The sequence below is a fragment of the Ochotona princeps genome, chromosome 15, assembly GCF_030435755.1.
Source record: "Ochotona princeps isolate mOchPri1 chromosome 15, mOchPri1.hap1, whole genome shotgun sequence".
NCBI lineage: Eukaryota > Metazoa > Chordata > Mammalia > Lagomorpha > Ochotonidae > Ochotona > Ochotona princeps.
The window spans coordinates 6,378,690-6,405,035 of record NC_080846.1 but is presented as its reverse complement, the minus strand read 5'-3'; the positions used below and the strand labels follow the sequence as shown (position 1 = coordinate 6,405,035).

The 26,346-nt window shown below is 58.2% G+C and overlaps 2 protein-coding genes across 3 annotated transcripts in view; one reads left to right on the top strand and one right to left on the bottom strand.

Annotated features, from left to right (window-relative positions):
* The first annotated feature begins 5,233 nt into the window (after nucleotides 1–5,233).
* Nucleotides 5,234–6,554, top strand: MAFF (MAF bZIP transcription factor F). Its single transcript, XM_004589508.3, has 2 exons — nucleotides 5,234–5,381; nucleotides 5,693–6,554. The coding sequence occupies exons 1-2, from the start codon at nucleotides 5,346–5,348 to the stop codon at nucleotides 6,152–6,154; spliced, it is 498 nt and encodes a 165-aa protein (XP_004589565.1). The 5' UTR covers nucleotides 5,234–5,345; the 3' UTR covers nucleotides 6,155–6,554.
* A 1,558-nt stretch (nucleotides 6,555–8,112) lies between these two features.
* Nucleotides 8,113–26,346, bottom strand: part of TMEM184B (transmembrane protein 184B) — a 40,286-nt gene continuing 22,052 nt past the window's right edge. The window contains exons 4-10 of one of the 2 annotated variants that reach the window (XM_058673662.1): nucleotides 17,049–17,139; nucleotides 16,591–16,666; nucleotides 13,644–13,735; nucleotides 12,760–12,929; nucleotides 12,303–12,497; nucleotides 10,895–10,915; nucleotides 8,113–10,207 (exon numbers count right to left, since the gene is read on the bottom strand). In XM_058673662.1, coding sequence (XP_058529645.1) covers nucleotides 9,966–10,207; nucleotides 10,895–10,915; nucleotides 12,303–12,497; nucleotides 12,760–12,929; nucleotides 13,644–13,735; nucleotides 16,591–16,666; nucleotides 17,049–17,139 — 887 coding nt within the window. In that variant the 3' untranslated portion in view covers nucleotides 8,113–9,965. The remainder of the gene's footprint in view (nucleotides 10,208–10,894; nucleotides 10,916–12,302; nucleotides 12,498–12,759; nucleotides 12,930–13,643; nucleotides 13,736–16,590; nucleotides 16,667–17,048; nucleotides 17,140–26,346) is intronic. The other variant, XM_058673663.1, reaches the window with a different exon arrangement.

The following is a 26,346-nucleotide window of genomic DNA, read 5'->3' as shown; positions in this document are numbered from 1 at the left end:
CTGCACCTGCTGGGTCATGGAGGATGGGAGGAGCTGGTGTCCACCCTGTGGTCCACAGCACGATTAGACTGGACGAATCGATGGACAGCTGTGCGCCACAGCCTAGTTAGGGCTGTCGCGGGTGTCCTTAGTGGGGCCAGGCAGGGTCATGAGCGGTAAGGACAGGAGCTCTTACTCCATGAAGAGTTAAGTGTGGGAATGGCAGACCCTGCCCTGGGCCCACTGGATGGGCAGCTGCTTTTCCCTCTTCCTACCCAAGGGCCCTGAACCATAGTGGAGGGGGCAGCTAATTCTGCTAGGGGGAAGAACGAATCTGTCTGTCTCCCCACTTTGAATCGTCTCTCGGCCCCCATGGTCGGGGACCATGCAACACCCGTCCCCCGCCCACTGCCTGGCGCAGCAGGGTGAGGCAGCCTCTGGGGCCGCAGGTGGCTGGTGCAGCAGGGTGAGGCAGCCTCTGGGGCGGCAGGTGGCTGGTGGAACGGGAAGTGCCGGCACCCTCTTGTCCGGAGAGGGAAAGCCAGAGCCAACAGGAGCGAACTAGGAGTACACTGGGTTGAGTGACAGGCATTGTGGCTGGGAGCCAGGAGCCAAGGTCGGGCAGGGAACATCCCCAAATAGGGCCGAGGGTCAGGAGCAGAGGGGAAGTGGCGGCTGACTCAGTCGTGGTAGAAAGTTAGCCCTGGAAGCTTCAGCCTCTGCTAGACTGACCCCAGGTCCCTGGTGCTTGATGCCCTCAACCTTGTCTTGCCTGTACACACACACACACACACAGCCACTCATTCATGTGCTGGCAGCCCGAGATCTGTGAGAGGAAACAGAGCCTGGCCTGAGGGTCCCACAGTGTGGGCTGGGGGTAGGGGACAGCCATCAGGGCAGCGTTTGCTGGTCTGCGTCAGTCCCCACCCTCCTGACAGCTCCTGGTGGAGAGGGAGAGGTGGCCTGCTGTGGTCGTGGTCCATCTGAAAGGGGAAGTGGCCCCTGGCTGTGCAAGAGCAGAAGCGAGGTGATTGAGGTCGACACCCTGAAAGTTTATGTCCTGCTGCCACCACCTCTGGGAAGCCTTCACAGATTGCCTTGCCATTGCTCTAAGGCTTCAGTTTTGGAGGGAAGGTTTGGCACCTTGGGAAAAGCAGCGTTGATATGAGTAGGGGTAGAAGTGGGACTGGAACCCCCTGATGATAACTTCCCTGCCATGCCTGGTCCCCCTTCCCTGCTCCCCTTTCAGCAGGGAGGAGCTCCCCCAGTGCTAGCTGCCAAGACCCAGGAAAACACATTTTTTCCCTCTGTCCTCACAGCACAAGGGAGCCTGTGCCAGTGGGTGGGCCGTCTCCCGACTGCCTCTGGGGTGGATCCAGGGGCAGAGGCAGGGAAGGGGTGGGACGAGGAGAACCTCTGGCTGCTGATTGGATGAGGCTGCTGTCTGTCTCCACCCTCCCAAGAGAAAGCTTGTTCCCCAGGCCTCCAAAGAAGGTTAGGAACCTGCAGAGCTGAAAGTGGGCTCTGGCGAGCAATTGAGGGTGATGGACAGTGGGAGAGCATGGGGCCGGGAGTCGGGGGTGGGGTTCTAGTCCTCTGGCTGGCTTGGCTGCTGTGGGAACCCTAGGCTGAGCAGGGCTGGCAGCCCTGAGGTTAACGGAAAGTTCCACCTGCTGGTGACTGTCCTTTGGTGCCCGGCTGCCCAGGCTGAACCAGGACATTCCTGGACAAGCCTGGGTGCTTCTGTCTGGGCTAGAACAGAACGAGCCAGGGTGGGGCCGGGGCTGGGGTGGCTGCGCCAGGAGAGGGTTGGGGGGTTAGGATGAGCAGGTTGAAGGCCCCTCAGCAAAGACTTAGTGTCACAGTCAGCACCAGCAGGCGTCTGGAAGAAGCCATGGCCAGCGGTTCCGTCCACTGTGTTGAGAAGGACTCACTTCCTGGGGAAGGCATGTGGGCTTGACGGGGGAGGGAAAGGGCCCAGGGCGGGGGCAGGGGTGTGGTGGGATGAGCCAGCCTCTTGCAGCTCCTGATCTCGTGGGAAGCTGCTGGTGTTACACACAACACACACACACACACACACACACACGGAGCTCACAGTCATCCTCACTCAGTAAGGGGGCGGGGCAGATAGCATGGTGACCCCCCGACCAAACGCAGTTCTGTGTTGGGCTTGGCAGCCAGCACCAGCCCCCCCGGCCCCCAAGGATCACCTACACAAGGAGAGGATTCCCTTCATGCCCTGTCCCTCAGTGCAGTACAGATGTCACTCAACCCCTCTAGACAATCAGCAAGGGAGCAGATATGGGGTGTCACTTGCACATCATGTCCTAGCAGGGCGGCCTCCATCATGAATTCTTCCCCAAGCTGGCTGTGTGGCCTTGGGCTGCACTATTGCCTTCTCTGGGCATCACCCGACAGTTGTCATAGGCAATTGGCATTCGGACCAGGGCCCTACAGAATACCTCCCTGTTTTGGGGGCTACTGTGTGACTTCAGACAAGTTAGACCCTCTCTGGACAGCTCTTGCAGAGAGCAAAGTAGAGACCCAGAGAGCTAGCATCTCATCCAAGGTCAGAAGCCTGGAGGAGATAGACCCAGGCGTGTCTCCATTCCCCGTCCCTCTCTCTGCTCCCCATTCAGCACCTTGCCCTTCCCTGACATTACGCCAGCTCCACCATTGAAAGGGCTGCAGGTAGGGGCCAGGGCCCGAGATTTTCCCACACTGTCTCTGGCTAGGCTTGGACTGGGGACTCAGTCTGGACACTGACCAGCTGGGTGAGAGTGTCAGTGACTGCCTGGTGGAGGGACAAGGAAACAGACCATGGTCACACGGAGGTCTAGGGGAGAGGGCTTGGAGAAGGATATGAGGTTGGGGGTAGAGGTACATAATAAGGCCTTAGGGTCAGGGAGGGCTTCCTGGAGGGGGTGTCCATATCTGGGGCACAAGGATGAATTGGAGTCTGCCGGTCAAAGCAGAGATGAGGAAGGGGGGAAAAGTGCCCTGGGGTAGGGGTGATCTAGAGACTGCAAGGAGCAGGTGGGAGGAAGTGGAAGAAATTACGCAAGGCTGGGGAGCAAATGGAGGCGGGAGAGTGGAGGCAATGGGCCTGGGGTTCCCTGTGGCTGGGTCTGGAGCCACAGCAGGTTCTCCTCTGGTGGTGGGCAGCACCCCTGGTGGCTGTGTGGGCAGGTGAGCCAGGGCCAGCAGGGGCTTGCTGGGACCTCCCCAGTGTGTGGCACCAGGGATGCCCAAGGGAGAGAGACCACTCTGACAGGAAGGCATCTGAGAAAGGGCAGGACCCTGTGATTGGTCTGGGAATAGAGGCAGAATTGACAGGGCGAGAGGTCTCCACAGAGACTAGGTGGGCAGCCAGGCCTGAGCCCAACAGGGAATGCATGGCCAGGCAGGGAAACTGAGGCCAGAGCCCAGGCTTAGCCCCGTTGTTCAGTAATACAGGCTGCAGCTCAGAGCAAGCCTGATTCAGGGCCCCGGGCCTCGCTTCTCCCAGCCACATCACAGGAAGCTTCCAGTGCCCGCCCACCTGCCCGCCCAAGAGCCCAGTGACTGCCTGGGCCAGGGGATCCCTTGAGGTGCCAGTTTCCCTGCCCTGGACCACTTCAGCCCAGCCTTGAAGCTGCCAGGATGCAGGACAACCTCGGTCCTGTAGATCCGCCATTCACAGACACCAGCTAGACGTGTGCAGGAATAAAGACAGATGGTAGAACATGCCAGACCAAAACATAAGGCTGAGAAGGAAGGCAGGACGTGTGCACACACTCACGAGTGCGCATGTGTGTATATGTGTATGTGCACGCGCACCAGTGGTTGGGACCTGCAGGGGCCTGGAAAGGTAAGCTAACAAGCTCTGTGGCCTTTTGCAGAATGAGAGTGCCAGGCGAAGGGAACAGCCAGTGCCAAGGCCCTGGGGCAGAGGTGCATGGTGCCCTTGCAGGAGGTGCATATGACTGGAATACAGGGAGCGGGGCTGCGCCCCCCTCAGCAGCTGCAGCCTAAGAGCCTGTGCTGGGCACACCCTGGTGGTCATGATGATGAGCTTCAGCTGGCAGCCCTGGGAGGCTCCTGGCATGGCCTGATTTACCTGCTGCCCTGTGTCACCCTGGGGATGGATGGAGGGGAGTGTGGTGTGGAGGACACTGTGAGCTGCCTTCCCCAAGGTCCAGCTGTTTCTGGACCTAGGGCCATGGCCTTTCCATTTCTCCAGTGTCCACAGGGCACATGCTAGCCCTGTCAGGTTGTGTCCACTCAGGGAGCCAGTGCCCAGCCCTTCTTGCCCCTGCCTCTACCAAATGGGATTCTTGCTAAACAACCTGTGAAGGACGCCAAGCCTCCCATCACAAACCAGCTCCCTGCTCTGTTCTTCCCAGCCCCTTACAGCTCAGATCTGGTCAGCGGTGCTACTATGCAGGGGCTTCTGGGAGGCCCTCTCCTGCCCAGCGCAGCGGGCGCCCTCCATGAGTATTCATTCGGCTCTGTTCCAAGCACCATGTCTGGGAAAATAGTAGCTGCTTAGTGAATACTTGTTGGCCACACCTGAGGCTTGTGGTAAGGCCCTGGGTGCGGTCAGCAGCTCTTGCCAGTGTCCAGGCTCACTGCCCTCTTGAGCCCTGCCCCAGTGGTTTGGGGAAGGCTTGCAGGAGGTTTAGGGGCCAAGGAGGACGGGGCGGGGAGGGGGTGATCCTCTTGTGTGTTAATGAGGTGCTGGTGGGTTAGTGATGGTCCTTGGCTGTGCGCCTGTTCTGTGTACTTTTCTGTATGTAGGTTACATTTGAATGCAAAGTTTTTAAAACTTAAGTCAACTTGCACCAGGGTGCCACAGGGCAGAATGGCCAAGGGCAGGAGTACCCATTCGTGGAGTGTGGGTTTGTCAAGCACTGCTGTATTCTTCCTGCCTGATTTAGGTGTGGGGACACATGGTGAGATAGGCAAAGCCTCTGCCCGCTGAGGCTGACATTTTGGTGGAGAAGGAACGAAGGGGAAGATCCCAACTAGGAAGCCAGACAAAGGTCAGCAAACACACCAATCAGGGTTGGTAGAGGTGACACAGGGAGTGCTTAGCCACGTGCCGAGGAAGACCTCTGCAATGAGGTGACGTTATAATCACTCTGAGGAGATGGAACAAACAGCAGGTGCAGGGGGCCCAAGGCTGCAATGGGCCATGCAGGGAGGTCACTGCAGCTGGGCCAGAGGAAAGTGCTGGTTCCAGGTTCAGTCCCGACACAGAGGGCCCTTGAACGCCAAGGCAAGGAGTTTGGCTTTTTTACTCCAGGTTAGGGAAAAAGCAAAACGGGACTTCGAAGGCCACATTTCTCCTCTCTAGGTCTCCAGCCAGGACACCTGTTGCCAACATGTCTGGGGATCCCTTATCCAGCAAAGCCCTGAAGGTGAGGAAGCGGCTCCACATAGCCTCCCCTTCCAACTTCCCCTTTCCTTCCTGGAATCCCCCCAAAGGGCTCCGCAGGGTGGCAGGCACTCGTGACCTCATGGGAAGGGCCCCAGGCCTGTGCACTTCCCCTCCCCCCCCCCCCCAAGGTGCTTACCGGCCTGGGTTTCTCGGGGCCAGATCGGAATCCAGGACACGTCGGGGAAGCCTCTAGGGCGGAGTAGGGGGAGCGCGGGGGCACGGGGCGGGGCGGGGACCAGCGGGACCCGCAGCGGGAGTGTGGCCCGGACTTCAAGTTCCCCCTGCCCGCAGATCAAGCGCGAGCTGAGCGAGAACACGCCGCACCTGTCGGACGAGGCGCTGATGGGGCTGTCGGTGCGCGAGCTGAACCGCAACCTGCGAGGGCTTTCGGCCGAGGAGGTGACGCGGCTCAAGCAGCGGCGCCGCACGCTCAAGAACCGCGGCTACGCCGCCAGCTGCCGCGTGAAGCGCGTGTGCCAGAAGGAGGAGCTGCAGAAGCAGAAGTCGGAGCTGGAGCGCGAGGTGGACAAGCTGGCGCGCGAGAACGCCGCCATGCGCCTGGAGCTCGACGCGCTGCGTGGCAAGTGCGAGGCGCTGCAGGGCTTTGCGCGCTCCGTGGCCGCCGCGCGCGGGCCCGCCGCGCTCGTGGCGCCCGCCAGCGTCATCACCATTGTCAAGTCCACTCCGGCCGCGGGGCCGGGCCCCGCCCCAGGCCCGGCCCCCGCCCCAGGCCCGGCCCCCTGTTCCTCCTAGTGCTCTCCGCGGCCACGCCCCTCCCACCCCTTCGCCCATCCCAAAGTGCCTAAGTGAGGTGTCTGCCCCGGGGTCCCCTTATCCTGCAGTCACTGGCCCCCCGTGGCTATCACACATTCCTTTCCTGGACCCTGTCTTTCTCTTGCTGCCTCCGAAACTGGGACCCAAAGCCCCTGGGGGAGGGGGAACCTTGGAAGGCTGAGGGGGTGGAGTTCCGGCGTGGCTTCCCGGATTGGGTTGACGCTTTTTGGACTAACAGGACACAGGCGGCTCAAGGGTGGCCCTTCCCAAGGACAATGCCCCAAGTTGTGCCAATAAGCCCCCTTACCATCCCAGGGGCTGCTCTGCTTTAGAGCTGCCCGGAGCCCCGCTCCCACCTCGGCTTGGGGTGTGGCGGTGTCTGGCCTGATCAAGTTCAGTCACTGGAGCCCAAGTGCCACCTGGGGGGTGGATCTGCACAGGATGTTGACCGCACTGGTTTAGTGGGTAGGCTGTAACCAGAAAGTGGGGTGTGGGGCTCCCTGGTCTGGGAAGCTGGCAAAGCAAAGCAAGACGCAGAGGGAGAGAGAAAGTGATGCAGATGGAAGAGTGGGCAGGAGCTGGCTTGGTGCAAGCCAGGGCTCTCCCTGCAGCAGGGAGCCCTGAGCAGGCCAGCCAAAGAGAAAGGGGACAGTGAAGGTGACCGCTGTGGCAGGTGGTGGGTGGGGAGTGACCACTATGGCTGACGGGGAGGGGCTGTCCTTCCCTGACCCCCATGGGCTGGGGACCGCTGCCCCATGGCCCTGCTCCTGGGAACGCTCCCTCCCCACTGTTTATTTATTGCACGAATCTAAGTTATTCTCCCCAGCCGGAGGCCAAGTTCTCGCTCCTGGGCAAGGCGGCACATGGCCCTAAGCTGGGGTTTATATTTTATACCTGCAAATAGATCACAATATTTTATCTTATATTTAGGGAAAGCTGGATGGCAACTACACAAAACAGTAAAAAAAAAAAAAAAAAAAAAAAAAAATTCAAGTGCCCGGCCCCCGGAATTTATTTATTTTCTGACTTACAGTGAGATTTATCTGCATTCTATATTTTGTAGACTTTCAGAATAAAGTTCTCCTTTTTCCACAAAGTGTGTGTGTGTTTGTGCTGGGGGGGGGGGGAGAATTTGGATAGAGGGGAGCGCCAGAAGAAAAATCCCAGGTTTAGGTGTCACCTTCACAGGACACGGTCTGATTTCCTCCAACAAAGTAGAAATATTTCCCCCATGCAGAGGCACGGGAAGCGGCCTCGCCTTTGCCTGACTTGCCCACATGAAGCCAAGCTGCACAGGAGTATCGGGAGGAGCCAACTGGTCTGCAGGTCTTGGAAAGTGGGGCTGGGCTCTGGCTGTGCGGCCAGCCGTGGACCCCTGGGTGCTGACAGTATCCTGAGCCTCACCTTCCCCACCTCGAGGTGAGGGAGCTCTAAGGGCCAAGGTGGGGAAAGCACCGCCTTTGGGATGAGGACCCTGTGGGAGGGGAGGCTGGTCCTAGGTGCCCAGGAATGCCGGGCTCAGGCCAGCAGAGAGGGCTGGAGGAAGGGGCGGGCCATAGGGACTATTTATCCGGCTTGGAGACAGTTAGGAATTTCCCCCACCCACGTAGCATTCCTGAGCGCCCCTGTCAGCAGCGGGCCAGGTCCCAAGAAGGCCTCCAGCACCTCGCACGGGATGCCCAGGTCCCTGAGCTGTCAGGTGGGGAGGGGGTCCTGCCCTTGGCTGGGAGACAATCAGGGTCTTTGAGTCATGCCCTGTGGGGAAAGGAGAGGTCCCTGTGACCAGGTGGCTGAAGTGGGGCAAGGAAGTGGGGGCAATGGGACAGCTCCACCCCTACCACCTGCCCATCACACTCAGTAAGGGGGAGGGTTTCCGGACACACCCCTCCCCCCATACAACACTGGCAAGGGGTGCAGAGAGCTGAGCCGGAGGCAGGTGCGATTTCAGTACAATCTATATTATCTCATATATATATATAGATATACTTCTTCCTCACTTTATTTGCTCACTTCTGTCACACATTTAAAATGTCGCTGAGACCAAAATAGAGCGGCTTTCTGGTGGGACTCGGGGCAGTCATACAACGAGATATAAAACTAGGGGCTCTGTCTTCTCATCTGGCATACAAGGAATTTTTCAAGTATTTTTTATGTACAAACAGCTACTCTATCTGGAAAAAAATTAAAATAACATAAGACAATGTAGGTTATGCATCCTGGGAAGGAGGGCGGGAGCAGTCAGATACGCGTTCCTGTCTCCCTACCGCTGTGTCCCCAGGGACCCCCATCCCAGCACTGCCCCCACTCCCGCCTCCCATGCTAGTGGGCAAAAGTGCCAGGTGGGCATATGGGGGCAGGAAGGGGTCAGCAACACACTTTGGCCTAGAAGGAGAAAGGAAACCAAGAAAGGGAGATGAGATGCATGATCACCCACGCAGATGGGGGTTTGAGAGCTGGCTCCCAGGGCCTCCACGGCGGCTGTGGCCACAGGCTTCCCGGGCTGGACCCATCCCACCCAGGAATGACTGCAGGAGATCTCTCTGTGAAAGCCTCATGGCTGGGGTTCCCCATCCTCCCCACCTCGGGCCCAAACCCAGCACCCTCTGGGCGCCATGATGCCGCACCCATCTCAACGTGTTCCAGTGTGAGGCTCCTGCAATGGGCCCATGGCAGCTGGGCCAGCGGGGGGTTATGACCCTGAGGAGCCCAGGTATCTCAGAATGATGGGGTCAGAGAGGAGACAGATGGCTCTGGCCAGGAGTGCCGGGGCAGGCACTGCAGAGCCCTGTGAGTGCCAACAGCCTAGGAGGAATGTCCCAGCACAGATTGGGGGTCGGGAGGGAGCGTTCATATGTGACTAAGGCACAGAAGAGATGGCCCGGGGCCACATGAGGCAGAACACCAGGCCCTGTGTGGACAGGGGCCTGGGAGAGGGGTCGGGGACATCTCTCCTCCCATCTCCCACCTCCCGCTGCATGGCCGCCCCTCCTGTCCTCTCCTGGATACTGGCCTGGCCTGCGCGGATTCAGACCCATCCCGTGAAACAGAGGGACCCGGCAGAAGCTCGGGTTCCACTCCAGAAGGAGGACTGGGAGGCGAGGGCTCAACAAATGCCCCATCAAAAGGGAGGACCCCAGGGAACAGGCAGGAGCCAGTGGTAGCTATGGACCAGGGGGGGTGGGAAGTGGCCCCCACCAGGGTGCCCAAGAGAAGGGCACCACCTTCTTTCTGGGTGGGGCCACAGTACTTGGGGTCTGGCTCAGACCCTTCTTGCAGCATGCCAGGCAGACTGGGACAGAAGGGATCCATGGGTACCCACATTCCCTCCTCCTGCCTGGGGCAAGGCAAATGGAGGTGGGTGGAGCGGGGAGCAGGCCGGAGGCGCTGGGGCATGTGGGGGATATTGCACGGTGCATGGGGTGGGCATGGCCTGCTAACCCTCAGTAGGAAGCTGGTTGTGGGGGGAAGGGGAATGGAAGTTGGAAGTTGCAGCTGTTGGTCCCCACGCACTGGATCCCATGTGCTGCCACAGCAGGCAGGCTATAGGGGTACATGCGGCTCCATGTCCTCCTTCCTGGCCTGGGTAGTGCAGGGTTGGCCATGTATAAATATTCCTGAAGACTCCTAGGTGAGTCTGGGCTGTCCCCCACAGACGCGCAGGGGCAGGCCATTCCCGGACAGCGATATGTGAGCGTTTCTGGTCCAATAAATAAGGGGCAAGGCCAAAGCTGTGCCAGCCACCTCCTGGCCTGGCTGTGCAACCAGCCCAGGGCCCTGGTGCACGGACCTCCTAGAACTCATCATCAGAGCTGAGCAGGAGCGTCTTCTCGTTGTCACGGGCGCCACTAAGGCTGTGCGAGCGGGAGAGGCTGTGGGCACCGCCGCGCCAGGTGGGCCCAGGCTCCAGGGTGGACTGTTGTGTGTACTGCTGGTAGGCGGGCGAGAAGTTGTGGATGGCGTCCTGCACAATATCGTGTGGGTTCATGGTCTCCTTGAGGCTACTGGAGATGCTCTTCATGGGGGCGCAGCGGCCTGTGGGGCAGGGGTGGGAGTGGCAGTGAGGGGGCTGGCTGACCAGGGACGCTGCTCAGCCCCTGCCCTGAATCCTGTGCTAGGCCACACCTCAACGCTGTCTTTCAATCAAGTCCCCCCCCCCCCCCGAAGGGGCAGGCAGGGGCTACGAGCAGAGTGGCCACAGCACCTGCAGGAAAGTGGAATCTGGCAAAGGGCAGGCACTGAGCCCAAGACGCTCCCCCCAAAGAGGCCAGGCTGGGGTGCTGGGGAAGACAGCGTGGGGTCCCCTCCACTCTGGGACATAGGTCTGGTCTGCTCCATGAGGAACAGCTCCTGCTCTGATGTGTTGCAGACACTCCCCGCAGCCCATCCCAGAGGTTCAACTCTGGGCCCTTCCCCACCCTTGGCCTTCTCCACCATGGTGACAGCGCTGATGTCCCTGCCACCCCACGAACACACAACTGTGCCCCTCACCAGGGCAGGCCATGTTCCAGAACAATGAGACCAGCACAAAAGCAGGCAAGCTCTACCAATAGTGCCCGGGTGGACAGGCAAGCAGGCAGGTGTGCTGGGCTCACTGCCCTCCCTCCCATCCCCAACAGTGACCAGAAGGGGTGGGACACAGAGGAGGGGCTATAGACAGAGGAGTGACAGTGACCAGAACCGACGTGCAGGACAGACGTGCAGACTGAGAGCAGGACCTACCGTACGGGCCATATGTCGGCACTGCCCACGGCCAGACCCGGGGCAAATGTAGGGCAAGGGGGCGGGGAGAGAAGCAGAGGGACAGAAGACAAGAGACAGCTGAGTGAATGCCACGCCCGCGCCCTGCCATCCCACCCCAGGCCCTGCCAGGTACCCTGGGGAATCCAACTGCCCACATGTTCTAACGGGGTGGCCTCACTAGGCAAGACCCCTTCCATGGTGGTCATACAGGGAGGGGACCCTGGCTGATGGGGTGGGGGGCTCCCCTCTGCAACTAAAGCACAACTCCTACCCTGACTTCTCTTCATGCATGGCTGAAGGTACAGCTGCACCCCCTCTTTGCGCAGCTCACAGCACTCTGCCCATGAGAAGGAGGCGAGGCCTGAGCGAGCAGGTGGGCAACATCTGGCTGCACGCAGCAGGCTGGCAGGGAACAGCAGCCAGCAGGGTGTCCAGGGGGGCAGCATGGGGTGGGGGTTGGCCAGGGCCAGCACCGTCCTTAGTGCCTTGGGGTGGCCCCAGGCTCCAGGCCCAAGGGGACATTCCCATGGCAGGTGCTGCCAGAACAGGTCCCGGGTCCCCAGGTTGGGGCAGATGCAGGGGCAGGAGGGGGTTGCTGGGTCCTTCTGGTGAGGGTCTGCCTGGAGATCCTGGCCAGCAAGGTTGGGGTGACAGAATGATGGGCAGAGAGAGGGACAGTGACTGAGCACCCCCAGCCAGCAAAGGGGTCATCCTGCATGAGGCAGGAACAGGGCAGAAGGGAGGGTGTGGAGCAGGGAGCCCCTGTGGCCACCCAAGGGTTGTGACCTGTCACATGGCCGAGCAAGCCTGAGATAACATGAAGGACACGAGCTGAGGATGCAGCATGTGTGTTTGGAGCTTGCTCCCCTGCTGCATCTAGCTGGGAAAGCTGGCTACACAAATTCCCAGCATCCTCTCTGTCCTCCCACCCCTTCTAGGCCCTCACAACACCCCTGTCCCCGCACAGGTCCCAGTCCCATGGGGCACCAGGTGGTGGAGCAAGGGTGGGACCAGACAGGCAATGGGGCTTCAGAAGCTCTCCAGGGCTTGATCACGGTCAGTTCTGACAAGGAGACCAGCAGGTAGGAACACCCATCACCCTGAACCTGTGCCTGAGAGCTCACAGGATCACTGGTTTTGTTTTCTAAAGTACTTCAGAGACCACGAATTAGGGGCCCCAACAGAGCACTGCCGTGTGGTGCTACCTGTCAGCAGGCCCTAGGTAGCCCATCCTGGGCTCCAAGTTCAGATCTGCCGTGGGACCAATCAGCAGTGCTGGTGGTCAGGGCATGGTTCCCTCCTGGCCTTGTCACCCTTGCCCCTAGACCCTGGGAGTCCAGTGACCTGAGCCGTCCCCTCCCGGGGGTGAGCAGGCCCTGCTTCCTACCTTGTGCATCGAGCCTCTTGTCAGCATAGACCTTGTAGGTGAAGGCATGCCGCAGGGCCAGGGCTGCGAAGAACATCTCCACACAGATGATGAAGTCCTGGTAGCCGGCGGCCACGGTGCCCTCGCCCACAGACACGCGGGCTGAGTGGATCTTGGGGATTGCCCCGCACTTCTCCAGGATGGCTAGCAGCATGCCTGTATGGAGAGGCATGGCCTGGCCCCAGCTCCTCTGTCTGCAAGCCCCCGGCTCGAGGGGGTCAGGGAGGGGGACACAAAGCCCCACTCCCCAGCTCCTGGTCAGCCACTAGTACCCATGAAGAAGCCCCCTGCCCAAGTCCGCTGGGAGCTCTGTGAAAGGCTCTCCGCCCAGACCTCGGCCCCCAGCAAGTGCCCAGTGCACTGTGGCCCCTGAGCTCCAGGCCAGGGTCCTGCCCCTCCGCCCCCAGGATGGCCTCACCTTGCCAGAAGGAGAGGAATATGACGGACTTGACCATGAAAAACTTGAGGACAGGGCTGTAGGGGCTGAGCAGCTCTCGGGTGGCAAAGTAGAAGAGAAAGAGTGCGTAGAGTGCCAGGCTGACAGAGATGTTGTAGATGATGGTCACGTATAGGTAGCCACTGGTGACACTGCGGAATGAGGCAGGTGCTGGCTGGGGTGGCCCCGGGGGGACAAAGCCTCCGTGCCTTCCCTGTGTACCCCACAGCCACTCGAGCTGCAGAAGGGAGACAACTAGAGTCCAAGGAGACAGGCAACTGCAGGGGTGCAGAGTGGAACCCTGAGGACAAGCCAGCCCTGGGGCCACTCCTGATGACTGCCAGCAGGGAAGCCAGGGCCTTGCCGAAGGCCCCTGCCTGGTGGGTGGCACTAGCCTTGCCTTCCTGTCTGGGACCTGGTCGTTACCTGTGAGCTCATGATGGGCATGCTGCCACCTGTCTGGGTGAGGCAGTTGTGTGCATTATAGGTAGAAGGCGCGCAATGCTTGTGAGCACAGGGCCAGATAGGTGGTAACGTCATGCATGCACACTTTACACGGCTCCTTGCCTTGGGTGTGGTCACTGCATGGGCAGCTCCCCACCACCACTCAGCAGCCTGCATGTGACCATGGCTGTAGCCGAGGGCTCGCTCCTGTGCTGGCTGTGTGGCCAAGGCCAAGGGTGGCCACTGCCAGGCTTGGGTTCAGAGGTACAGAGGCATGAGCACTGTGACATGCAGGAAGGCCATGCCTGTGAGGCCTGTCTGGGAGCCCCTTTTCCCTGAGCCTGAGCCCCCGCCTCAGGCAGGGCACTGCTCTGGGCTGACACCCCTGCCCACACATCCCGAGGGGGGATCCCACTGCTTACTCAAAGTCCCCGTCTCGGTACTTGCCGAAGGCCTGGAGGACCACGGTGCTGACGGCCATGAGTGGCTTCACCACACAGAACTGCAAGGTGGCCTGAGGAGAGAAAGGACAAGGTACAGCACTGGGGATGAATACCTGGGCTGCATGCCAGGGACAGAGGGGAAGCCCTATGTCCTCCCCTTAGGGACTGCCTGGGACACAGATGAGGCCAAGGCAGCACAGTGACAGGGGAAAGGCCAAGGAGCTGTGCAAAGATAGGGCTGTCACACCAAGACCCAGAGGCAGAGGGGATAGGGCTGAGGGAGGGACAGAGGGGAGGTGGCCGGGGAGGTAGGCAGTCCAGGCCCCGAGAGCCTCAGGGTCCAAGCCAGGCCCTGCCACAGAACTGGTCCCACAGGGAGCAGGGTGTATAAGCGTCCATTTCCTTCCTCCCTGCCCACTCACTCCTGGTTCCCTGTCCCACACCCTGGGGCTGGCGGGTACCCTGAGACAGGTGTGGCCTGTAGTAGGCGTCAAGTGAGGCGGCAGCTTCACAAAGCACACAGTAGTTCTGGCCTCCAGCCTGGGCCGCTCGCTGCCATGAGGCTCGGTCACCCAGGCTCTGAGTGACAGAAGGGCTGTCACCAGTGTCCCCGTCACAGGGACTCTGCCATGGGGACAGGAGCAGACAGCACTGCCCCGCCTCTCCACTCAGCCCAGGCTGCTGCCCCCGGCTCAGGTTTTCACGACCCCGCTATGGAGGTCCTTATAAACAGGCACCCGCAACACCCAGAACAACACCTCTAGGGTCACCTCTCTAAGCACAAGTACACTGAAGCCAGGAGGCCCCATCTGAGGAGGTGGGCAGAGCTGCCACCCCATCAGCCCAGCTGAGTGTGAGTCCTATTAGGTAGGCAGCCAGGCAGGGCAGGGCATCTGACCGGCTGATCTTCAGCCAGCCCCTGCTGGGGACCTGGGCCAGGGGCAGCAGTGTCTTATTGTTTTGGCTGCCAGAAAGTGGAATAGAATACCCCACCCCCTCCCCAGTCTCATTACCCAGCCTGAAGGAAACAAAGTGTAAAGGATGCATCCTCAGCCTGGTGAGGCAAGTGCTTTCCTGGGTCGACTTCCTGGATGCCCACAGCAGCTCCTAATGCGGGTGTCAGCATCATCACCCACATGACACGGGGACATTGAGGCACGGGGGCACTGCAGTGGCTGACGCAGGCCCAGTGCCCAAGTCAGCAGGTCCCGGAGTCATTCCCTGCACCACACCACCCCAAGCTGGTTGCACAGGTCTTTCCCACACCAGGCTGGACACCAGGGCCATTGGGGACTTCCAAGGCGTAGCAGCCGCAATGCCTTCCCAGAGCTGCCTGCGGGGAATGTCTGCTTGCCAAGGACTCCTGAGCTGGATTGGCTGGGGTCACACAGGGGTCCTCTCTGCCCCACCTCCCCTCAAGCTAGGAGGGAGATGGTTCTTCTCTTTCCTCTGCCACCTCTCTCGTGGACAGCAGAGTGTGCGGGTCCACAGGGTAGGAGAATGATTCATCCAAGTGAGCGGCTGGCGATCGGCACATGAAAACTTCACAGACAACATGGCCATGGAGCCAGGCAGTGAGTCACGCTGACCCCACTGGTGGCAATGACTCTGACCACCCCACCCTGGGCCCTGGGCGGCTCTCTGCTTCCACATGCTGAATTCACAACAGACTCCCTGAAGCAGAGCATTCTGCAAGTGGAACTGGAGTCTAAATGTCCAGGTAGAGACCCCATGTGTGCCAGGCTTCCGCAGCAGAGGCAGCAGATGGGCCAGCTCCCTTGGCAAGTCATGGTCCCTGATCCAGCTGCAGGTCTCACTTCCCCTCAGGACTACATTTGGGCTACGGTGGGGGGTGGAGGTTGGGCCAGCCAGGGAGCTGGGCACAGGGTCATGAAGGCTGGCAGTGGCATCTGTGACCTCCTCTGTTCCTTCTGGCTGCCCACACCTGGCCACAAGGGAAAGATCAGTATTTCCACTTCACCAAAGGGGAAGCCAGTGCTTCGAGAGGCAGAGTAAAGGGTCTGACAGCCAGGCCCACCCACACGACATGGCCACCATGCCGTCTCTGGTGGGGCCAGGCTATTGCAGACCACAGGGAGGACAGGCAACGGAAGCTGAAAGCTGCTGGAACTCCCCCCCGCCCTCCCCGGGACATGTGGGGAGAGAGACGACATCTGCCCAGGCCTGCTGTCACGCTGCCTCCGTGCTACAAGCTTCCTGTCTTCTAACCTGCGGATGCCGAGCGTTCGGACACTCGGGCATGCCCATGTTTGCACACATCAAAATGAGCAAGAGTCTTGAGTCAGGTCTATCTGCCCAGTTTGCCACCTGATGCTCCCAGGACACTGACTGTTGTCATCTGAGCACACCCTGGCCAATATGATGCCTCCTTAATAGGTTGGTGGAGGCAGCTATCACAGGCTTATGGTGCTTCCTAAGAAATAGAGGCACCGGGCTCGGCAGCGTGTCCTAGTGGCTAAAGTCCTCGCCTTGATCCCATATGGCCGCTGGTTCTAATCCCGGCAGCTCCACTTCCTCTCTATCTCTCCTCCTCTCAGTATATCTGACTTTGTAATAAAAATAAAATAAATCTTTAAAAAAAAAAAAAAGAAATAGAGGCACCATTGCTGTGGCATAGCTGGTTAGATGTCGTCTGCAGCACCAGCATCCCAAATGAGCACCAGTTTGAGTCCCAGCTGCTCCACTGCCCATCCAGCTCCCTATTAATATATCTGGGAAAGCAGTGGAGGATGGCCCAAGTGCTCATGACCTATGAGATCAGGAAGTAGTGCCTGGCTTCTGGCTTCAGACTAGCTCAGCTCTGGCCATTGCGGCCATTTGGGGAGTGAACCAGTAGATGGACTATCTCTCTCTCTTGAGCTCTCTCTCTGCATTTCTGGTGCTCCCTCCTAGCCCGCGGACGCACCTGTTTGCAGAAGCGCAGGAATCCAATGGAGTAGGTCTTTCCCCAGAGGCAGCAGGTACCGTACATGCAGCTGGACCTGAAAGAGACCAGCACAGCCAAGGGGTTGGGGAAGGCAGGGACAGGGCAGGCTGTCTCCTTCTCCATCCAGAACCACCGAAGCACAGACAAGGTGGGGCCTTTAAGCCCAAGGCCAAAGCCCCAGAGAAGTGCAGCACAGCGGCTGCTGAGGCCCCGGGCTGACCAACCAAGCCAGAAAGCATCAACTGTGAAAGCTGCACAGACAGGAAGGCACCAGGGTAACGGGGCGGGAGCATGGGAGAGCAAGTCAGCAGTCCATGTGAATGGCCCAGTTCAGGCAGGGAGGGCCGAGCCAGCAGTCCAAGGTCACCGGAAGGCCAGGACAGCTCAAGAATGCTAAGCCCAGGGGCGGGGGGGCCACAGGGAGCCCATGTACTCACTCAATGGGTTTTCCTCTGATCTCGGACATGATGGAACTTTCTCCACCAAGGTACTCATAGCACAGGCTCAGGAAGTTGTAGATGACCAAGGCTGTGAAGAGAGGGTTGAGGAGGCCATTCTTAACAACCACTGTGAAAGTGCAAGAGCCGCAGTAGGGAAGGGATGGGACAAGAGCTGAGGACGTAGGGCAGAGGAGAGAAGGCCAAAGGGAGGGTCGGACAGGGCTGGGGAGGCATTGTTTGTGGGCCGCAGTTAAGTTGCTTACTTGGGGCACCCTTATAGGAATGCCTGGTTTGGGTCTTGGCCCCTTTACTTCTGATCTAGCTTCCTGTTAGCATGATCCTGCAAGGCAGCAGAGAATGGCTCCAAAGAGCTGGGGTCCTGCCACCCATACTCAGGCTGCAGCCTGGCTCAGCCCTGGCTGTTGTGGGCATTTGGGGAGTAATCCAGTGGATAAGCTGAGACAGAGAGATTGAGATTCAAATAAAAGGAAAACAAATGAACCAAGTCCAGCAAGGCTAGCAGGGCTAGCAGGGCCAGCAGGGCCAGGGGAGCCCCAGCAGCCCTACAGCCAGGAGGACTCTGTCCACCTGTTGACCTCTGCGGTGTCCCCCGCCACTTCCCATGGCACTGAGTGTCGCTCTGGTCCTTGGAGCCGACTCTTCTTCCCTTGCTGTTCCCACCCTCAGACCCCACAGCCCTGTGGTGAGAAAGCACAAGGCAGCCCATGGGGCAGACGGCACGGGGGGAACTGAGGGCCCATGGCACAACTGCCCGGACACCTGAAGGAGCCTAGGGGGATGCCCGCCCCAGCCATCAGCACTCCCACAAGGCCTGTCTCAATGTCTGATTCCAAGAATTTGTGAACAAGACCAGCTCTGCCCAGGGCTTGATTTGGACCGTGTGCTTCCTTGCTCAGCCGTGGCAGGCAGATCACATACAGCCACAGGGGAGGTTCCCAGGCGTGCCAAGCTCTCCCCGCCCACTTCCACAAGGTGGTACCTGTCATGTGTCCATCACCACATTCATTCCTACAGCATCCTGGCTCTCTGTCCTTCTGTCTGACCCTTCCAGGTCAGGGGCAGCAAAGGGCGGGGGTCATGGTCCCTGGCACAGCAGCCAGACTGCCTGGTGGTGGCTCATGGCTCCACCTGCTAGGGGCTGTGTGGCATCAGCGTCCTAGTTTCCACAGCTACATGACGGGGATGATTTGCTGGGGTTGTGTGCGAAGCTGAGGACTAGGCTGTCCATCGTGCATGGCTCCTGGTTTCTCCCAATGGGTGGGAACTGAGTTCACCTCCCACCCCCAGACTACCAGAGATCTTGGCACCCTGACAGACGGATAGGCTCAAGCACAATACTGGGTGGTGGCTGGGGTGACAATAAGAGGCACAGATGGCCTACCCCTGCTGCAGGCACACTCTCCCCACAGGTGGGAGGCAGCCTCACCTTTCCCCAGGAGGTGTGTGGGGAGCCCCAGGTCACCTCCCCTTTTCAGGGCTGGCATCTGAGCTCACAACCCTCCCTCCCCTTGTCCAGGCCTGCAGTAGCACTCCCCTGCTGGGTGCGGCTCTCCTCAGCACTCAACTGGTCAGAACTATCACCTTTCATCTGTCCTCCTCAGTCCGAGGTCCTTTTCAAGGTGTTCGGGGGGCCACATGGTCTGGACAGTGCAATGTGCTGGCGGCTCCCCTAAAAGAATCCCTGGTGTGTCAGGCCTGGGCTCGCTAACTCCCAGTAGCACGACAGCCTCCTCAGACGGGACTCCACCAGACAAACACCAGGTCCGCTGGCCATGTGGACCCGTGGATCCCCCCAAGGAAATGACAGAACCGTGCCGAACATTCCCGGTAAACAATCTGCACCCTAGAAACACACAAACACACACACAGGCAGGAGGGCAGAGGAACGGAAACATGCTACGCAGCAAGGAGCCAGCCAGCGGCCTGTCCCCTTGCCACCTCCTGCCCAGGACAGCCTGGCCTTGCACAGATCTCACAGAGGGGCCTCCACCTTCCCTCCTCCACAGCCTCTGAGGTCCACAGACCCCTCTCCACTGGCCTCTTGACTGGGATCCCCTGGAAACAGACACTGTGGCAGCACAGCCCCAGGGTAGAGGACCTGCCTAGTGCCCGGCAGTCATTACCATTAGCAGCCTGTCAGCAAGTGGTTGTGGCGCACAGCCTCATCACTACGGCTGCCCTGTGTTGCGGTGCTGTGTGGGGGAGTCCTTGCAGGCTTGGGTGCTGCACACAGAAGTACCCTGAGCTCACCCCCTTGGCCCAACTTCAGCACAGAAATGCTCTGGTAACAGAAAAGACAGTGGGAGGACTTGCCTCCATCTTAGCTGCGGCTGGCCTGTGTCCAGGGGCTGAAGCCTATTCCCCAGCATGGCTCGGTGTAGATGAAGCAGGACCCGCTGCATGTGGGGCTGAGTGGGAGCTGAGTGTGAGCTGATTGGGATGTGGGGGCTAGATGCTGTGAGAGTGGGCCGCTGCTGTGGGTCAAGCTCCCTGGCTCCCATCTAGTCCTGTGATGGTTCTCATACAATTTTGCCACGGTGATGCCATTAGCCAGGAGGCCTTTGGCGGCGACGCCAAAGCTGTGAGCAAACACACCTTTCCTACTGTGATGGGCTCAGCCATTCGTGTCCAATGAGCGCCCCAGGGAGGACTAAGCCCATGCCGGGGACAGAGTTGTGCTCTGGGGATGCGGCCCTCGTAATGCCACTTCACCCCTTCTTGGCGGCTGTGGCCATCACGGACAACAGCGGGTACACCATGCTCTGGCCAGGTGGGCAGGACACCCTCAAGCCCAGGCTCCCAAGGGGCGGCTCTCTCCTCAGCTCTGCCCTCAGAGCATCCATGCCTTGCTGACCCTGTTGGTTCTTGCTTCTAGATGCACCCACAGCTTTCTCTGAAATCTTTCTTCCAATGGCTTCCTTTTAATATTCTGCTCAGCTTCAATGCTTGCGATCCTTGGCTGGTCCTGTCAGAGCCTGGCCAGCCAGGGGCACTCAGGTGCCCACAGGCCTCAGCCCCTGCCCTTCTGTGGTCTACAGCCAGTTCACCTTGGCTGCACCTGTTTTGGCAGGGAAGAGGTTTCACTCTGGGTCAAGTGCTAGGAAGCAAAAGCTTGCCACAGTCTGAGACAGGGTGAAGGCAGCATCACCTTCCAGGTGCTTCTTCTATCCCTGTAAGATCTCTTTCCCCCACAAGGGTTCCCCCTTTCCCAGCATTGAGGCCTACCCTCTTCTGTGCCTGACATGGACTCCCCTAGCGCCCTGAGACCTGGGAGAGGCCTGGCTTCTGCCTGTTACTGCTGGGCAAGTTTTGTAGCCCACTCAAGTTTGCTTTTCTTACTTGTGGAGTTGAAAATCTACGCCTTCAGGTAACTGGCAGATGAGAACAAGCTAACAGTGGTGAAAAATAGGCAAAACATACACAGTCAAGGCCAAAGAGACGTGACAGGGATGAACTGTGCGGCGAGGTCCTCCGGAAGCTTCAGCCCAAGGGACGCCGGGCAGCACACAGGCCCAGGTATTGCCTTGTTAGAGGCTAAAGGTACAGAACACAAGGGAAGCTTCCACGGGAAAACACGGGGTCAGCACCTTCAGGAGAGCAGAGATGGCCCAGCCCTGAGCACCCAGTCAGCCAAGGGCAGTGCTGACAAGCTGAGGGGCAAACAGGCAGGGTGATGGCCCCTGGTCCCGGCTCCGAACCCATGGCCCACCTTGCCCCATTTTCTCTTCCAGGTCACCAACAGCGGAAGTTTCCTGTGAGAAAGCAGGCCCAGGACCCGAGAGCCCTCACATGGTGTCTGCTTCCGCTGCTGCAGGAAAAGGGCCTAGAAAACGTACCGAGCTCCCTCACCTGTTTGTAACCCCCGCAATTACAAGCCTGATTCTTGAATGTTAAAAGTTACCAAAGACTGATCCCTGAGGTCAAAGGCCATAGTAAGCCAGTGACAGGCATGGGTACAATGCAGTAGCAAAGCTGTGACTAACCCACTCAGGGAGAGACGAGGAATGCTCTGTCCCAGGCCAAGAATGAGGAGACATAAAATTGAGACTTGGGTGGACGCTCGGCCTCGCAGGGAAGATGCCTGTACCCCATGGTAAGGCCTGGGTAGGAGCTTCAGCTCTGGCTCTTCAACTCCAGCTTCTTGCTCATGCAGACCCTGGGCAGCGACCCTGGGAGACCTGGACAGACCTCTTGGTTCTCTGTTTTGCCTTCCTGCCCAGCCCAGGGCCACTGTGGGTGTCTGAGGAGTAAACCAGAGGGTAGGAGCTCACTCGTGGGCGTTCTCTCTCAATTAATTAAACATGCAATTATTTGGAAGGCACAGTTAGATAGAGCAAGGAAGACACATGGAGTAAGAGAGATCTTCCACTCCCCAAACGGCCACAAAGGCCAGAGCTGAGCCAGGGTGACGCCAGGAGTTTTACCCGAATCTCCCATGTGAGTACAGGGGCCTCCAGCCCTTGGGCCATCCTCCACTGCTTTCCTAGGCCATTAGCAGGGAGCTGGGTTGGAAGCAGAGCAGCTCAGACAGGAACCAGCACCCATGTGGGATGCCAGCATCGCAAGGGACAATTTTACTCATTATGCCACAATGCAGGTTCCCTGTCTCGCAAACTGAAAATACACACATCTGTATATAGATGTAAGTGTGTATGTGTATACATATGTGTGTATGAGGCAGAGCTAATGATCTTTCACAACATAATGGAAATAAAATATTTGACAGAAAAATGTGATGAGTAAGCTTTTAAAACAAGCAAGAAAATAAGGAAAGCTCCCCAAAAAGAACCAGAAAAATGTACAGAAAATATAAAGCTTGATTCAGGAATGCAACATCCCACTGACAGGAATCTGGAAGGTGTGAGAATAGAGGTGAGTGGAGGGGAAAACACTCTCAAAGAACATTCTGGAAAACCTCCCAGCACCTTGGGACAGGAGTCTCCATGAGGACGGGTCCACCAGGCTGCCCAGCACAAAGACAACCCCAACCCATGGATAAAACTCTTCAGGAGAGGGGGACGGAGGATGGGGGGTGGCGGAGGAGAGGAGAAGGAAGGGGAGGAGGAAGGAAGTAGGCTCACACAGAGGCTCAAAGGGCCGGTGTCCACTGCACTTTCCAAGGCCACACCGGAAGCTGCAGTGGGAAAACAGGCCTGTGAACCCGGGGGGCGGGAGGATGCTGCTGAACCGGATATGGTTCTCCCCTCAACATTGGCCACACAGAGACTCAGTTGAGAAAGACAGTGGTGGTTCTGAAAGAGAACTCCAGGCACTCCTGGGAGACCTGTGTTCCATGCCCGGCAGGTATGGCGGACAAGGAAGGGTCTCTGGGGAACAGGGGACACAGGGCAGCAGACCAACTTCCCAGCCTGAAGGTGAAGGACAAGTCAGACGACCGTCAAGCAGTAGAGGTCTCGGCCACCAGGACCTAACAAAAGGCCATCCTTACCCCCAGAGCTGGGCTGCCGCTGAGTCCTTAAATTCAGCTTAAGCGTTTGTGAGTAAAGAAATGTCAGGGGCCCGGCGGCGTGGCCTAGTGGCTAAAGTCCTCGCCTTGAATGCCCCAGGATCTCATATGGGCACCGGTTCTAATCCCGGCAGTTCCACTTCCCATCCAGCTCCCTGCTTGTGGCCTGGGAAAGCAGTCAAGGATGGCCCAAAGCTTTGGGACCCTGCACCCGCATGGGAGACCTGGAAGAAGTTCCTGGTTCCTGGCTTCAGATCAGCAAGCACCGGTCGTTGCGCTCACTTGGGGAGTGAAACATCGGATGGAAGATCTTCCTCTCTGTCTCTCCTCCTCTCTGTATTTATTGACTTTGTAATAAAAATAAATAAATCTTTAAAAAAAAAAAAGAAATGTCAGTCCCCCCACCCCACCCCTCCAGTGCTGATGGCAAGGACCTAGAGAGTTCAGAAGTGCCATGTCGGGACCCTGGAAGCCCGAGCTTTGCAGTGACCACATATGGATAACAAGGTGGGGAAATGAACCTACGCCCACACTAACAGGATGAGGGAGACGTGTGAGGATGTGCGCATGCTCGGGGTAAGATATCCAACTCGAGCCTTCTCTATTCAAGTCACCAGGAAACACTAGGTAAAGTGGAAAGAGATCAGGGACTCCAGTAGAAGTGGATGTCGAGGTTATTCTAGAGCGAACCAGCTGAGAGAGCTACAAGTGCCATGAACATGGCAGCGAGGAAAACTCAAAATGACTTTGCATCTCCAACCATATACGCACGCTTGCTCTTTAATAGAGTTATATTTTAGCATTGGGCCTGGCATGGTAGCCTAGCATCCCAGCCTTGCAGGTGCTGGGATCCCATATGCATGCCAGTTCTAATCCCGGTGGCCTCACTTCCCATCCAGCTCCCTGCTTGTGGCCTGGGAAAGCAGTGGAGGACGGCCCAGGGCCTTGGGACCCTGCACCCATGTGGGAGACCCGGAAGAAGCCCCTGGCTCCTGGCTTCGGATCAGCACAGTTCCGGCTGTTGCGGCCACTTGGGGAGTGAATCAGCAGATGGAAGATCTTCCTTTCTGTATATCTGACTTTCCAATAAATAAATAAATACATAAATTTCTAGAAGTTGTATTTTAGTGTTTTATTTTTGAGCATAATTTTGCCTTAAAAAACAAAAAAGAAACAAAGAAACTGAGGCTAGCACTGTGGCTCAACAGGCTAATCCTCCACCTATCCCACATGGGCCCTGGTTTGTGTCTTGGCTGCTCCACTTTCCATTCAGCTCCCTGTTTGTGGCTTGGGAAAGCAGTGGAAAATCGCCCAAGTCCTTGGGCCTCTGCACCTGTTGGGAGACAAAGAATCTCCTGGCTCCTGGCTTCGATTGGCTCAGATTCAGCTGTTGATGCCATCTGGGAGTAAACTAGCAGACAGCAGATCTTTCTCTCTTTATAAATCTGCCTTTTTCAATAAAAATAAAGAAGGAAGGAAGGAAGGAAGGAAGGAAGGAAGGAAGGAAGGAAGGACGGACAGACGGAAGGACTGAAGGGCAGAAGTAGGGAAGGAAGGAAGGAAGACTCCGTGCTGCAGTGGGGTTCTGTGCCAGCCCTCGGCATGCACTGGGTCTGAAACAGGAGCTGCTGGCCGGGCCACTGCTGTCCTCAGCCCTCCCTGGGCCTGGGGTAGGTTGGGGGGACAGAGCCAGGGGCTCCCATGAGACTCTGGAGGGCAACCACACAGCACCATCCCTAGCAGAAGGGTGGGAGATGCGAGAAGGGGGTGCTGGCGCAGACGCTGAAAGCTAGGGAGTGGGGGAGTTGGGGGAGTGGGGCTGCCAGGCCTCCAGTGCAGCTGCAAGCTGTCTGCAAACACCCTGGCAGGGGCCAGGAAGGGACGGTTGTGTTGCTAGGAGACATGCTTCACTGGGGTGCTAGGAGTCAGGTCAGGCAGGCGGAGCCTGAACAAAGAGGCTTCTGCGAGGGGGGCGAGGGGGGCGGTGCTGGCAGCCATCTGCTGTCACCTCTGGGGCCCTAGACAGGTGGGCAAAGGTTCCAGGCCCACATTCCTCGCCCCGGCCCACCCATGAGAGATTTCCCTCAGGTGGAAGGCCGTCCAGCTTCTGAAGGAACCAGGCAAGTAGATGCCCCTGGGCACCCACATGAGGCTGGCAGCAGATGCAGGAAGATTCACGGTCCCTGCTTCCCTGGCTCTCCCCATCCTTCCAGTCCCGGGAGGCTTCCGGGCACATCGGACCCCAGAGTCCCCACCAGGCCCTAAGCAGGTCCCCACGTGGCCCCAACATTCCCATCTCAAATGGAAGGGACAGGGATGCATGTGGAAGAATGCCAGGCACACAGTAGGCAATTTAATAAGGCAATTCGCTCGTTCAAAAAGTATAAAGTGGGAGCAGCTGCTGTGTTATAGCATACTAATCTTTCACCTGCAACGCTGGCATTCCATATAAGTACCACTTCAACTCCTGGCTGCTCCATTTCTGAGCCTACTCCCTGACAATGCCCTGGGAAAGCAGCACAGGATGGGCCAAGACCTTGTGCCCCTGAACCCATGTGAGCAACCCAAAAGAAGTTCCTGGCTCTTGACTTCGGATCAGCTCAGCTTCAGCCATTGCAGCCACCTGGAGAGTGAGCCAGTGGACGGAAGATCTTTTTCTTTCTCCTTCTCTAACTTGACTTTTCCAATAAAAATAAATAAATCTTTTAAAAAAATTATAAAGCGGGCCTGGCACTATCAGGTTAAGCCACCACTTGCAATGCTGACACACCTATCAGAGTGCTGGTTTATATCCTGGCTGCTCCACTTCTAACCCCCCTGGGAAGGCAGAGGAAGATGTCCCAAGTCCTGGGGTCCTGTACTCATAGAGGAGATTCAGACTGAGTTCCAGGCTCCTGGCTTCAGCCTGGCCCAGCTCTAGCTGTTGCAGCCATTTGGGGAGTGAACCAGTGGGTGGAAAAATCTCCCTGTAGCTCTCTGTTCCTTTTCAAAGCCCCCCAACACCCACGGAACCAGGGCCGGGAGCAGCCCTCCATGGTTGGCGAGGCACATAGCTGCCGGCCTCCATGGGAGGAAAACCACAGCTGTTCCCTGAACCAAGGGCCGGCAGTGGGCAGGCGGCAGGCTGGCGTCAGAGTGGAGATTGCTCATTTTCTTGATTTTGTTTGGTTTTGTTTACTTAAGACAGATAGAGGAAAAAAGAATCCGTCTACTAGTTTTTACCCAGACATCTGCAGCAGCCAGAACTGGGCCAGGCCCAAGCCGGCCCTCCATTGAGGTCTCCCCCACACTTAAGCCATCACCTGTTGACTCTGTGCTGACAGCCACTGGAACCAGCCTCCAAAGTCGGGTGAGGCCCAGGTGCTGGGCAGCGCACCTCTGGTGCTGCCTCAAGCCCCTAAGACAGCAGCCCACTCAGAGCATTCTGGATTCAGAGCCCTCTCTGCCCTGCTCCATCCCTGCGGGCCTGTTCAGGGCAGACCCAAGCACAGGCCTGGGATCTGTCTCAGCTCCTCTGGGCTCCCACTTCTCACTCACCCTCCACAGGGAGAGTCTTCTAATCTGCCACTTCCAACCTTGCCTACTTCTGTGGACCAAGCATAGAAATGAAGGGTTGGTGTTGTGGAGTAGAGGACTAAGCCACTGGCTATGATGCCAGTAACCCATATGGGCACCATTTGTGTCTTGGCTGCTCCACTTCCCATCCAGCTCCCTGCTTGTGGCCTGGGAAAGCAGTCAAGGATAGCCCAAATCCTTGGGACCCTGTACTCATGTGGGAGACCTGGAAGAAGTGCTGGATTCAGATTG

What these genes read in the sequence shown, in the direction of transcription:
- MAFF (XM_004589508.3), top strand. Translation starts at nt 5,346, where the DNA reads ATGTCTGGGGATCCCTTATCCAGCAAAGCCCTGAAG. An exon ending in TATCCAGCAAAGCCCTGAAG is followed by an intron (nt 5,382 to 5,692) that starts GTGAGGAAGCGG and finishes CCCTGCCCGCAG; the next exon opens with ATCAAGCGCGAGCTGAGCGA.